The sequence below is a fragment of the Gastrolobium bilobum genome, unplaced genomic scaffold, assembly GCF_033153095.1.
Source record: "Gastrolobium bilobum isolate Gb01-03AN ecotype WA unplaced genomic scaffold, APGP_CSIRO_Gbil_v1 utg10537, whole genome shotgun sequence".
NCBI classification, from domain to species: domain Eukaryota; kingdom Viridiplantae; phylum Streptophyta; class Magnoliopsida; order Fabales; family Fabaceae; genus Gastrolobium; species Gastrolobium bilobum.
The window spans coordinates 144178-158379 of NW_026897921.1; the positions used below are offsets into that span (position 1 = coordinate 144178).

Below are 14202 nucleotides of genomic sequence, written 5' to 3' on the forward strand. Positions count from 1 at the left end.
ATCCTATTTGAATTATTAGATGAAATTATAAAGTGGACGATTGTCTTTAAGCATGGCTTCTAAGGTACATCTTGGAAACGCGTGTCCTAATTCATATATTTATCTTAGTAGAATAATAATCTTAAAAAAAAGTTTCTTACATTATATGATCGATCTCAAAAGCCTCAATAAGAAACAAAAGAATCATTTTTATAAAAGTTTTTCCTCAAACGGATCACACCCTGTAAGCTAAAGATTTTTAACAAGTCAATGTATTTGGAATAATACAGCTTTCAGCTTAAAATGTTCAATTAAACTCAATGATCGGTCCAGATAACTCCTACTTAGGTCACATTTTTTTTTCTATAATCAATTATAGTTTCTTAATCATCTGTGGCTGCATATATTGACGAGAAAAATACAAACTATGCAAATCTCAAATATAAATACGATATACATTTCAAGGCCTTAACCACAAGCACTAGTCATAAGCCTCTCAACTCTGCATCTTCTTAGTATACTTTCTTCCAATTTCTCCTTTTATTATTATAAAGTTCAATTGCCATGGGTACTAGTTCTTTCTCCATGACCATTCCAATCATCAAAGTTCGTTTCTTCTTATGCTTTTGCCTTATTGGGATAGCCTCAGCTAAGTTGTCCTCTAATTTTTACGCAAGAACGTGTCCTAATGTGCTTTCAACCATTAGGATGGCAGTAAAGTCTGCTGTTAACAATGAAGCTCGCATGGGGGCTTCCCTGCTCCGTCTTCATTTCCATGATTGCTTTGTTCAAGCAAGTCAACTTTTACTTCGGTTTTTTTTTTCCTTCTCTTTATATTCCATATTTTTGAAGGCTTAACCTAATATGTATATATGGGTTAGGATCATTTTATATCGATATAACTTACATTCTGAATCTTGATCGTTTATCGTATTTATATCTAACGGTTCTGATTTATTACAAATTTAAGTCGTTAGATGCAAATAAACTAATGATCACGGTTTGGTATAATACTTCTTATTTTTACATCGCTATATATATATATATATATATATATATATATATATATATATATATATATACATGCATGAATGTACTCGCAGATACAAATAATTAATTGTTAGTAGGCTCAAGGTACAAGTCACCATAAACACTTAAATCTTGTAGAACTTTTTCTCAAAAATGTACCCATATTTAAATATGAGTTTTATAAAAGTTATATTGTAGGAAAAGTGATTGTGTTATGTTATAGATATTTGTTTTTCGTGCCATAATTTTTTTTTTTTTTTGCTTCAAAAAATGCGAACCCCACAAAATGTCGTATGTGTAAGAAATTTTTTATTGTCACGTTGCATGGTGAATGCAAATCTTTTACATTTTTATATTGTAAATACAATGATGTATGTATTTAAAATATAATGTAGTATAACAGTGTTTCCGTTACTTTTACTCGTTGGAACATGAGTTGTTTAGAAATGAAAAGCAAAAAATAAAAAAATTTCCCCTTGTTCATGAATGACACCAATGCTCAGTGACACGAATAGTCAAGTGAGTAGAGCACTAGCAAGTAACCCTAGACACCCTCTTAAACAATTCCTACTCTATTATATATCTTGGTTGGTCAAATCAAGTTATGTCCGCAAATAAATTATAATGGTTAACATATTCTGCAAGTGTTTTGGCTTTATTCTTAAATAATTTTTTAAATCAGTCTCTACAGTATAAAAAACTACAAATAATTTTCTTATATATTATTTCAATAATATATCAATTGTATTCCCGACCTAACCATAAAATGCATTCAAGGACCTTGTTAAAAAGGTTTTATTATTATTATTTTTAGAGAAGGACCAATCACTGATGAGTTTTGACTAAGCGATTTCAAGGATACTATTACAAAAGTTTTTGAAACCATATCTATTCAAGAATTATAAAAAAAAAAAAAAAATTCATACACTAGCTCATTAGTTTATCCCATAAACAAATGGCTAAAAGTTGGACTGTTCCAATAACAAACATTTTAATTTCTCCCAAATTAACAATAAAAATAATATTAAGACTGTTTACCGAAAAAAAAAAAATATTAAGACCAAGTCCACATCCTTGTTTTATTTATTAGATTTAATAAAACTTCAGAATCAATCATGCATATATCATTTAACATGACACAAGAAAATTTTCTACACACACAATATTTTGTGGGGCCCACACTTTTTGAAGCAAAAAAAAAAAAAACTACGGCATGCAAAACGAATCTCTATAACATTACACAATCATTTTTCCTACAACATAACTCTTATAAAACCCTTCTTTTATATCAAGTGAAAATGACAACTAATTAATTGCAAATATGTCGAAATTAATTTTCATTTTGTTTGTACATTTTGCGTTTCATTTCAGGGATGCGATGGATCAGTACTATTGGACGATACTTCGACTTTCACAGGTGAGAAGACAGCGTTTCCCAACGCTAATTCGCTCAGAGGTTTTGACGTAATAGACACCATCAAGTCTCAAGTTGAGAACTTATGCCCCGGTGTTGTCTCTTGTGCTGATATCGTCGCTGTAGCAGCAAGAGATTCAGTTGTTGCTGTAAGTTTATATATATAATTTCAAGCCAAAAAATAGAGATATGAATTATGCATTAATCAATATTTGAACAAATTTATCAGCTTGGTGGACCTAGTTGGACAGTGCAATTGGGCAGAAGAGACTCAACCACAGCAAATATAAGTGCTGCTAACTCAGACTTGCCAGCTCAAACTTTGGATTTAAGTGGCCTTATCACTTCTTTCTCCAACCAAGGTTTCACAACTAATGAAATGGTTACTCTTTCAGGTAGCTAGTTAGAGATATATAGTGCATATTTTGTTATATAATGATGATACTAAGATTTTAACCTATAATTGTTTTTTTAAATTTTTGATTTCCTCATCACTAATTTACTTTTAGTGGCTTTATAAATGCATATTTTTAAAAAAATTATATATTTGATTAGGACTATATATAAATGGATAGGTGAGACTAGACTTTGTAGGCTGGACCTTGTGGCATTTTTTTAAAGGGAAAATTGTTTCTCATTTTAAACGACACAACTTATATTCTTTCACTCTCACAAAAAAATGGGGCCCACATTTTTATTTTTTTTGTCAACTCTCTTTCCTCCTTTATCTATTTCTTTCTCTCTCTTAAAATAACACAATTTTACATCCTTAAAAATAACATACACTTTACCCTTTTTTAAAATATACTTTTTTTTAGGTCTAAACTTAATTTATTTTACTCACTTTATTGGGTTAGGGTTGGCCTAACATAGGCCAAGCCATAACACCCTGATAAGACTTCTCACCCATTTATATCCCTATACAGTATAGTTATACTTGACCTTGATTTGCAATAATATTGGATACATGTCTATGATTAAATGTTATAATTAGTTTTACCATGCACTTGAACTTCTAATCATAAAAACATTTCAGGAGCGCACACAATTGGCCAAGCGAGGTGTACAAAGTTTAGAACAAGGATTTACAATGAAACCAACATAGATTCCTGTTTTGCAAAATCATTGGAAGCAAACTGTCCTAGCACAGGTGGTGATGACAATTTGTCCAATCTTGATGTCACAACTCCAAACACCTTTGACAATACTTACTTCAAGAGTTTGCAGATCAAAAAGGGACTCTTGCACTCAGATCAACAACTTTTCAATGGAGGATCCACAGACTTACAAGTGAATTGTTATAGCAGTAATCCTGGAAGTTTCAGAAATGATTTTGCCAATGCAATGGTTAAAATGGGGAATCTTAGCCCACTCACTGGGTCTCGTGGCCAGATTAGGACCAACTGTAGGACGATCAACTGAGATTTTGGGCATCCTGGTACTAAGTATAATACTAGTCAAGGTTATGGGCTACTTTAAATATAATAATGATATTGCTGTACTAAAGGAACAAAGGCAATGATTCCTGAATTCGAATGCTTTAATATTAATATCGACAATAATGTTTGGATTAGTTAACATTGGCCATGCTAGAATTGCTATAATGTAGTTTAGCTGAATTTTCAATCAATTAACTTGACTATTACTGTAAGAACTAAGAAATAGGCTAGCAATTTATCCTAACACGGTCTGTAAATTAACCTAGACCGCCGCAAATTACGCTTTTGTTTTTTTCCAAATAAATATGGTGAATCATGGGTACACTATCGTGCTTTATACATAATATCAAGCAGGCCCTTAGGGGGCATTTGGTTGAGGAGAAATTTTTTGAATACTATGGAAATGTAATACATAGGGAAATGATTGGAAAGTGAGATAGGTAGGAAAATGTAAAAAAAAGTTATTTGGTGGGGAAAAACTTTACTGGAAAAATTAAGTAACTTTTATGAAATCAACAGTGCATTACCCGGTTTTCCAAAAAAACTATCCTCAAATTTGGTTTCTAAACAGTGCAGATATCTATCTTTCTCAACAAAAGTTGATAAAGCCATACGAATTGCATAGATGGAAATTTGGTGAAAATCTATTCAAACAAACATTGTGTTTCTAAAAACCATACTTGATTTTTCAAGGAATTTGTTGAAAAGAAGGGAACCAAACACCACCTTAGGGGTTGCGATAAGCTTATACAACAGAATCTCTTATACATATTTGATATGATGTATAAGGCCTGATAGTATAAGCTTGTAATATTATATGTTACGACATTTTTAGTTTTTTGATGTGACCATCACATAATATAAGCTTATACAGCAGAATCCCTTAATACATCAAAAACATGTATAACTTAATTTGCCTGATAAGGGATTAATGTATTAACATCGTGATACGGTAGCAGGGAAAGGAGTTAGGATGAGAGGTGGGCCAAGTTGGGTCAAGGACTATGTCTTGTAAAGTCTAAGACCAATAGAGTCCAATGCTGTTGGTATGGTTATGGTTAGTTAATTGATAGGAGAATTTAGTGAGAATGAGGTTTATGCCAACGTGGCATTTGCAAAGGTCTATAAAAGGAATACTGTGGTATTGTTGAAGGGCATTCAGTTAATAAAAGTTGTTGGTAGTTACAGCATACAAACTCACGTTTGTATCATTTGGTGCTTTCTCATTGTTGTGGATTCCGTTCATCTTTCCGAAATGAAGATGCAGGAGCTTGCAGATGAATTTCTGCAGTATCGCGAGCAGAATAATCAACGTTTCGAGCAGTTGTTGATTACTATGGAATCTCGTTTTCAAGAAGTTCAATCGAATTTTCGAGAGTTGTTGCATGGGTCGAAATCTTCTGAAGCTACACCAGGGCATAGCGCTCCTCATTCTCGTTTCGGTGAGAATTCAGGTGCGTCTCATGATGATCCTAGAGCAGTTTTGAAGTTCGTAAAACCTGAGATACCGAAATTTGATGGCAAGGAACCAAACATCTGGATTTTCAAGACTGAATTGTTTTTCAAAATTCAACAAGTTCCTGAATCTTTCAAGGTGGATTTGGCTGGGTTACGCATGGAAGGTATTGCTGCCGATTGGTTTCAGTGGATGTCTACAAGTGGAACAATCACTTCTTGGGTGACGTTTGTGCAAGCGATTCGGGAACGTTTTGGTCCTTCAACTTACAAAGATACTCGCGGAGTTCTCGCCAAATTGATGCAGCACGGTTCGTTAGCAGAGTATATGGCTGAGTTCCAGCGATTGATGAATCAGGTTCATAATGTCAGTGATGATTTGCTCATGACATTTTTCATTGCTGGATTACAACCAGATCTTCAAGGAGCTCTTCAATTACGAAGACCTAATACCTTGCACCAGGCGATGCAACTGGCTATAGCCTATGACAGCCACCATGGAGAGTTGAGATCATCTCTCATAACTCCACCAAAGAAATTCTTTCCAAAGCCTAACCATTCTGATAAGGTAGGGTCTTCGACAACACCTTTGGTGTCCAATACTCCTGTTCCTTCTGCAGCTGCTATTGAATCTTTACCAATTAAAAAGTTATCTACTGAGCATTTGAGGAAACGAAGGGAATTGGGTTTATGTTATACATGTGATGAAAAATGGACCAATAAGCATCGTTGTCAGTCTAAGTTGTTGTTCATGATTGTGGATGAGGATGAACCAGAAGGGGAATCTGAAGAGGAGATCCTTTGGTGCAAGAATGATAATTCTGGGTCTAAGTTGGATGCTGCTTTACACTCATTATCGGGTAATGCAGATGTGAGATCTTTGGTTTTGTTAGCCACTGTCAACACGCAGGAGGTATCAGTTTTGATTGATTCTGGTAGTTCTCATAGTTTTATACGGCAGGAATTGGCTGTACAACTTCAGTTACCAATGGTAAAATCTCCCAAAATGAGAGTTTTTATGGGTAATGGAGAGTTTTTAAAGTGTGACCATAAATGTCCTAAAGTCCAATTGTGTATTCAAGGCCACTGTTTTGTCACTGATTTGTTTGTGGTAGAGCTTTGTGATCTCAGTGTTGTTTTGGGAATGCAATGGTTGGTGACTTTGGGTAGGGTCACTCATAATTACAGAGACCTTATGATGGAATTCACTTGGCAAGGCAAGCACATAATTTTACAAGGAGGGACACATCAGTTGCAACAGTTGGATCTGGTAACAGAAACTCAATGTCATTTTTTGGAAGGTCAGGACAATACTCTTACTGGTGTGGTATCAGCTGAATTGTTAGCTGTCAAAAATAAAATTCCTTCACCTTTATGGCACATTTTAGTAACTTGTCAGCATGTTTTTGATACTCCTACGGTGCTGCCTCCATTTCGTGACAGTTCACATGCTATCCTATTGTTGGATAATGCTACTGTTGTGAGGGTTAAGCCTTATCGATACCCCATCATCATAAGGAAGAAATTGAGAAACAGGTTGCTGATTTAATGTCTAATGGTTGGATCCAACATAGCCATAGTGCATTTTCCTCTCCTGTGTTATTGGTCAGGAAGCAGGATCAATCTTGGCGTATGTGTGTGGATTATAGGGCTTTGAATGCCATAACCATTAAAGATGCTTTTCATATTCCCACAATAGATGAACTTTTTGAGGCTAAGGTGTTTACTAAGCTGGATTTGCGATCAGGCTACCATCAAATACGCATGAAACCTGAGGACATACACAAGACAGCTTTTAGAACTCATGAAGGCCACTATGAGTTCAAAGTCATGCCTTTTGGCCTTACTAATGCACCTGCCACTTTCCAGGCTGCCATGAATGGTATTTTTCGACCATTTTTAAGAAAGTTTATTGTAGTTTTTTTTTATGATGTGTTGATCTATAGTGTCTCTTTGGAGCAACATGCTGATCATTTGCAAAAGGCTTTACACTGTTTGCTGCAAAATTCATTTTTTGTCAAATTTAGTAAATGTGAGTTTGGAGTGGGAGAGATAGCCTACTTGGGACATGTAGTTACATCTACTGGGGTCAAGGTTGATGTTACAAAAATTGCTGCTATGGTTGATTGGCCAGTCCCTAAATCCATTAAGCAATTGCGAGCCTTCCTTGGCTTAACCGGTTACTATAGGAGGTTTGTAAGGAGCTATGCTTCCCTAGCTCATCCTTTGACCGAATTGTTAAAGCAGGATAAGATCACTTGGACCAAGGAGACGGATTTGGCTTTTACTACATTGAAGTTGGCCATGTCCTCTACTCCCATTTTACAGCCACCTGATTTTACATGCTCTTTTGTAGTAGAATCGGATGCTTCTAATCTTGCAGCTGGTGCTGTCTTATTGCAACATGGGAAGCCAATATCTTATTTTAGTAAAAAGTTTGGTCCACGTATGGCAGCATCCTCAACTTATGTTCGCGAACTGTATGCTTTAACTGAAGCCATCAAGAAGTGGCGCCATTATCTCCTTGGTTCTCATTTTGTTATTAAAACTGATCATCAGAGCCTTAGAGAATTGCTTCATCAACAGGTCCATACAGAGGAGCAACAAAAATATCTCTACAAGTTAATGGGGTATCAGTTTACCATTGAATATAAGACAGGAGCTTCTAACATTGTTGCAGATGCTTTATCTAGGCAATTTCCTGATGAGGTTAAGTCTCATGTACTTACTTTGAGATCAGAACCAACTTTGGAGATTTGGGAGCAGATTAGAGAAGAAAACAAGCGGGACCCAGAGCTTCTGGACATTCATAGAGCATTGGAGGATGGTACACATACTGATCCTAAATTTTCCACTCGATATGGCATGATTTTTTACAATAATAGATGTTGGTTGGGTTCCAACTCTTCTCTTAAGGAATTGTTGTTACAAGAGGCTCACTGCACACCCATTGGTGGCCATGCTGGAATCCACCGTACCTATTTGCGTTTGTCAACTTCCTTTACTTGGAAAAACATGCGCACAGATGTTCAGAAATTCATTCGTGATTGTACAGTTTGTCAACATGTTAAATCATCCACTCAAATGCCCTTGGGATTGCTACAACCTTTGCCTATTCCTAATGCCATTTTTGATGATCTCACATTGGATTTCATTACAGCTCTTCCTCGGTCAAATGGATTCACTACAATCCTAGTGGTCGTTGATAGATTGTCTAAATATGCTCATTTTGGCCCTCTGCCTTCTTCTTATACAGCTGCAACAGTAGCACAATTATTTTGTGAATTAGTTGTGAAACATCATGGTTTCCCTCGTACCCTGCTGTCTGATCGAGATACTGTTTTTATGAGCAAGTTTTGGCGTCATTTGTTTCAGTTGAGTGGCACTAAATTACTTGCAACTTCAGCTTATCATCCACAAACCGATGGCCAATCGGAGGTCACAAATCGCTACTTGGAACAATACCTAAGAGCTTTTTGTTCTGAACAAAATTCTCGCTGGGTTCACATGTTGTGTTGGGCGGAATTGCATTATAACACATCTGTGCATTCTGCTCTTAACATGTCTCCTTACCAGGCTGTGTTTGGGAAAGTTCCGGTTTTGATTCCTCCTTATCAAAAGGGTGCAGTTCACTTGGAGGCAGTAGACACTATGCTTCAACAGAGGCAAGAAGTGTGGGATTATTTGAAGTTAAACTTGAGAAGAGCTCAAGAGAGAATGAAGCATCAAGCTGACAAGCATAGGCAGGAACGCACCTTCAAGGTAGGTGATAAGGTGTTGATTAAATTACAACCTTATCGACAGTTGTCAGTGGCCCGAAGAGCAAATCACAAACTTGCTAAGCGTTACTTTGGTCCTTATGTTGTTGAGCAAGTCATCAGTCCAGTCGCTTATAAATTGACTCTTCCAGCTGAGAGTTTGATTCATCCAGTGTTTCACATTTCAGTGTTGAAACAGTTTTATGGCAATGATGCACGATGTGAACCTCTACCAGCTGAGATTTTGCAGAACAAACCGGTTCAACATCCCATTGCCATTTTAGATTCGCGTGAAGTGCCTCTTAATGGTAGGAAGAAGCAGCAACATTTGGTTCAATGGTCAGCCACAGTCCCTGAAGATGCTTCATGGGAGGATGCTGAGTTGTTGAGTCAAGCTTATCCACAGTTGCACCTTGAGGACAAGGTCACAGTCGAAGAGAGGACAGTTGATACGGTAGCAGGGAAAGGAGTTAGGATGAGAGGTGGGCCAAGTTGGGTCAAGGACTATGTCTTGTAAAGTCTAAGACCAATAGAGCCCAATGTTGTTGGTATGGTTATGATTAGTTAATTGATAGGAGAATTTAGTGAGAATGAGGTTTATGCCAACGTGGCATTTGTAAAGGTCTATAAAAGGAATATTGTGGTATTGTTGAAGGGCATTCAGTTAATAAAAGTTGTTGGTAGTTACAGCATACAAACTCACGTTTGTATCACATCGCTGACCAGTGTATTTGATCAGCACGTGCGACTATGGTGGCCAATGGTGAGGCTTGGACAGAGGTGGTAGCCGGGACAAGATGAGTCGAACCGTGTATGCATGGGTCGGTCGAAAATGTTGTCATAGAAGTTGGTAGTCAATGGCAATGACGTGACCAGAGATGAGATTGACTTAGACATGAGACGTTTGCGAAGACGAAGAAACTGGAAACCGAGGGGATGACATAGTTTACGAAAAAAAATTATCACCGATACGCAGTGGGCTAATGGGTGAGTGCGAATTAGGATTGTCCCTTGTTAAGGCTCTTAATACCATGTTGAGAGAAAGGAAAGTGAAAGACATACGACTACACGATGTAATTTGCATGCTTTGGATGAGTAGTGGAAACACTATTATATAATTGAGTAAAAAAATATACACATGAAAATTAATTACATGATGTGAAATTTTGTCTCATATACTATATTATTCTATATACAATACTTTCAACGCTTTCTATGTGCTTGATCTGGTAACAATCAAGTAATGATTTAGGGCCAGAATTTTGCGTCCATCCCTTTCCACTTGCAGCTAGGGTATGATAAATAGAAGATTGAGATAGATAGTAACAGTACATGGTGGAATGGTTCTTGGATTAGTGGTTAATGGTGTGACTCAAATACCAAAACTCTCTTTATCTCCCTCTTCCTTCTTTTTTCTCTTGTGACTCTCTCTCTCTCTCTCTCTCTGCCCCTCTCAATTCTCTAAATCCCTTCCTATAATTTATTTTTGCTTTATTTAACAAAATATGGTAGAAGAAATGGTTATTCCATCAGGTATATGCATGGTAGAACTAATAAAGTGTTCGTCAATTTAAGAATATGATCTCATACAATCTTATAAATTAATAAATTCATATAAAATATATAACAAATATAATGACTTACAGGTTTTTATCTTTAACAATCTACTTCAAACCTTGTGAAGGATACTTTTCTGGGAAACAGTTTAACCTTATTAATAGGCATTTTTCATTAAGAGTCATACATTTTCATCAAAATTAAGAGTTTTGTTAAGTGAGCTTTTGGTCATAAATAATTAACATATGTAGGCATTATTTCAAATGAATAATTTGGGCTATGGAACTTTGCTCGCTGTAACTGCACTTGTTGTATGAATTCACTACGTGATTGACTTTGCTTCCAAGTAAATAATGATCAATGATGCTGTGCATGGTCATGGAATGCATAATTTTCATACGCGTGGCAGGAAATGATCAAAGATGCTATGCATGATCTTGGAATGCATAATATTTGTTGTAAATAGTAGTTTAGAATAGTAGTATAGAAGTCTCACATCATGTATATTTCTTTATATTTTCTTTTTTTTGAGTTATATAATAGACTCTCCGCTGTGTAGTTAAGACACACGGATTCCTTATAAATCTTCTTGTTCTTAATATTTAACATGGTATCAGAGCGGTTTTTCAGCAAAAATAACCAAGTGTTTCGAGAATAATCGTCAATAAAGGTAACAAAATATCTATAACCCCGAGTTGATTCAGTACGACTGGGTCCCCAAACATCAGAGTGAACCAAACTAAAAGGAGAGGAGGCACGACGATTGACTCTATTAGGAAAAGAACTGCGAGTATGTTTCCCGAATTGACATGATTCACATTGCAAAGTAGACAGCTTGGACAAACATGGTACCATCTTCTGGAGCTTTGTAAGACTAGGATGACCCAATTGAGCGTGAATAGTGAGTGGAGAATCTAATACAGAATGAGCATGAGAGGAGCTGGAGAGCAGGTAAAGGCCATTGGACTCAAATCCGCCGCCAATTGTCCTCCTCGAATTTCGATCCTGTAAAACAACAGAATTTTGGGTAAAAGAAATGTGACAATCAATAGAACGTATTAAACGGCTAATGGAAAGGAGATTAAAAGGTGAACCAGGGACATAGAGCACATTATCAATAGTAATGGAGGAAAAGATATGTATTGTTCCAATCCCATGAGACTGAACCTAGGAACCATTAGCCATAGTGACAACAGGCAAATAACCAGAGGTAGAAAGAGAGGAAAACAAAGATTTATTACCAGAAATATGATCAGAGGCACCAGAATCAAGAACCCAATGACTAAATGATGAACTTTGAGTGAAACCAGCAACGCTATTACCTGTATGCACAACAGTAGCAGTGGAACCAGTGATCGTGAGCCGAGAAATATCTTGAGGAAGGATAAATGAGCTAGAATCAGCCATGGATCAAGAACAATTCGCTGAAACAAAGATGTCGTGAACAGTAATGGAAAAAGGAGAAATGCTTTAGTGGGAATTTAGGAGCGGGCCTTGGACGGAAAGAACCGCCTCTTTGTGACGATCACAGCTGTGGGTGGCTCGCCGGAAAAAGTGCCTAAAAAGTGATCGGTGGTGACGGTCAACGGCGGTCAAATGGTGGTCACGACGCTGGCAACCTCTGATGACGGTGGGTCTTGCGGCGTTGGGTAGATCGGCTTCTTCTTAGTCCGTTGATGTACTTTTTGATCAAAACGGGCGCCGAAAATTTTTTCCGGTGGAGGACGGTGGTGGCAGACGGTGGCCGGAAACTGACGATGGTGACAGTTTCCGGGAAGATTTTTACTCGGTAGACAGTGGGTCTACCGAAAAGATGCGGATCTTGTTAGGCTCTAGATACCATGTAAAGAACCAATTCAACCCAAAAGCTTAAGCTGTTGGGTGAGGCTACATTAATGATTTTATATATTTCAACACATATGATTTATATGCTCCAGCTTGAGGGGGAGTGTTGTAAATAGTAGTTTAGAATAGTAGTATAGAAGTCTCACATCATGTATATCTCTTTGTATTTTTTTTTTTTTGAGTTATATAATAGACTCTCCGCTGTGTAGTTAAGACACACGGATTACTTATAAATCTTCTTGTTCTTGATATTTAACAATATTCATGCACGTGGCGGGCGATTTCATTCTCAGCATTAACGCGTTTTTTTCTTAATATAACAAATGTTTGATTAAAGCAGAAGATCCAGAAAACATGTTGGTATTTTTGACCTATCTTGCTATATTCCAACAAACATATGGGATCGATATTCTCAGTTGATGAATAAGTTTTTTGTGAATATTTCAATGTAAGAGAACGGAATTCATTAAGATACCTACCTTCTATAACACATTTTCAAGGAGTTGGTGTAGTAGCAAGTCACAAACTAAAATTCTAACTAAAATCATTACTTGAAGATTTTATTAAGGTTTAAGCAAATTAGCCTAGATACCCGTTAAATGCAATACAAAAACAAAAGAAAAGATAGTGCTAAGAAAATTTCTTTACTCACTTCATGGTCTCAAAAGTTTCCAAGGAAAAAGAAAGGTTTTCAAATATTTCGCTCGAATGTCTCAATTTGTGTATTCAAAGACTCAGTAGCTAATGAGTCCAAAAAAAAAAGACTCAGTAGCTAAAAAAGGAATAATTTTAGCAAGTCAACATATATTTGGAAAAATACAGCTTTCAGCCTAACACATACAAATTATATTTAATAATTGATCGAACGAGTCATATTTAGCTGTTCATTCATCACTTCATTTTTTTTTAATAAGTATTTCGCGCGTGTACAAGAAAAATATAATGTATTAAGAAAAAAAAAAAGAACAAATAATAAAATTATAAGAAAATATGCCTAATTAGTTTAGATGAAATAAAAAAAATATAGAGTAAAAGAAAAATATTTAAAATAAAAAAGAATATATAATTAATCTAACAGAATTTGAATCCAATATTTAAAAAAAATTAACAATAATATGTATCAATCTTTAAAAGTTGATAGGCCAAGAGATTAAGTAACTCTTAAGATAATGTATTATATATTTTTTTTGGTAGGTAATGTATTATAATTTAACATATAGAGGCAGAATATATAAAAGGTAGATAATTTTTAATCTTCCTAACTATTTTTTTTAATCTCATAATTACTAAATAAAGAAAGTATTAATAGAATATTAAGATGATTATTAGCACCATATAACAAACTCTCTCTTTTTTTTTGGAAATATTTCATCGGTTCATCGCTTCGCGATTAGTCCGATTCGGGGCGGGTCCAGGATTGATGCTTTAAACCCCCCTAAAGGTGGTACTGGGAAGGTTCGAACATATGCCCTCACCCCCACCTGCTCAGCTCCCATGCGCCAACTGAGCTACCACCATTTTGTACCATATAACAAACTCTTTTCTATATTCAAATAACTGTTTCTGATTGGCAGCAAATATTGACTAGAGAAATCCACAAACTAGACCCCCTATATAAATATGTGATGCACTTAAAGACCTTACCACAAGCACTAATCATAAGCCTCTCGATCCTGCATCTTCTTTTTAGCATACTTAAAAATTATATAGAATTCCCATTAACACC

At 35.9% G+C, this 14202-nt stretch overlaps 1 protein-coding gene across 2 annotated transcripts; it reads left to right on the forward strand.

The window, feature by feature from the left end:
• Positions 1-513: 513 nt before the first annotated feature.
• LOC133311482 (cationic peroxidase 1-like) lies at positions 514-3844 on the forward strand. 2 transcript variants are annotated; one of them, XM_061512539.1, is made up of 5 exons: positions 514-553; positions 623-771; positions 2380-2571; positions 2652-2817; positions 3459-3844. In XM_061512539.1, the coding sequence occupies exons 1-5, from the start codon at positions 544-546 to the stop codon at positions 3842-3844; spliced, it is 903 nt and encodes a 300-aa protein (XP_061368523.1). In that variant the 5' UTR covers positions 514-543. The 2 variants fall into 2 exon arrangements, with proteins under 2 accessions (XP_061368523.1, XP_061368522.1); XM_061512538.1 differs by having other exon boundaries at positions 544-771.
• The last annotated feature ends 10358 nt before the right edge of the window (positions 3845-14202 follow it).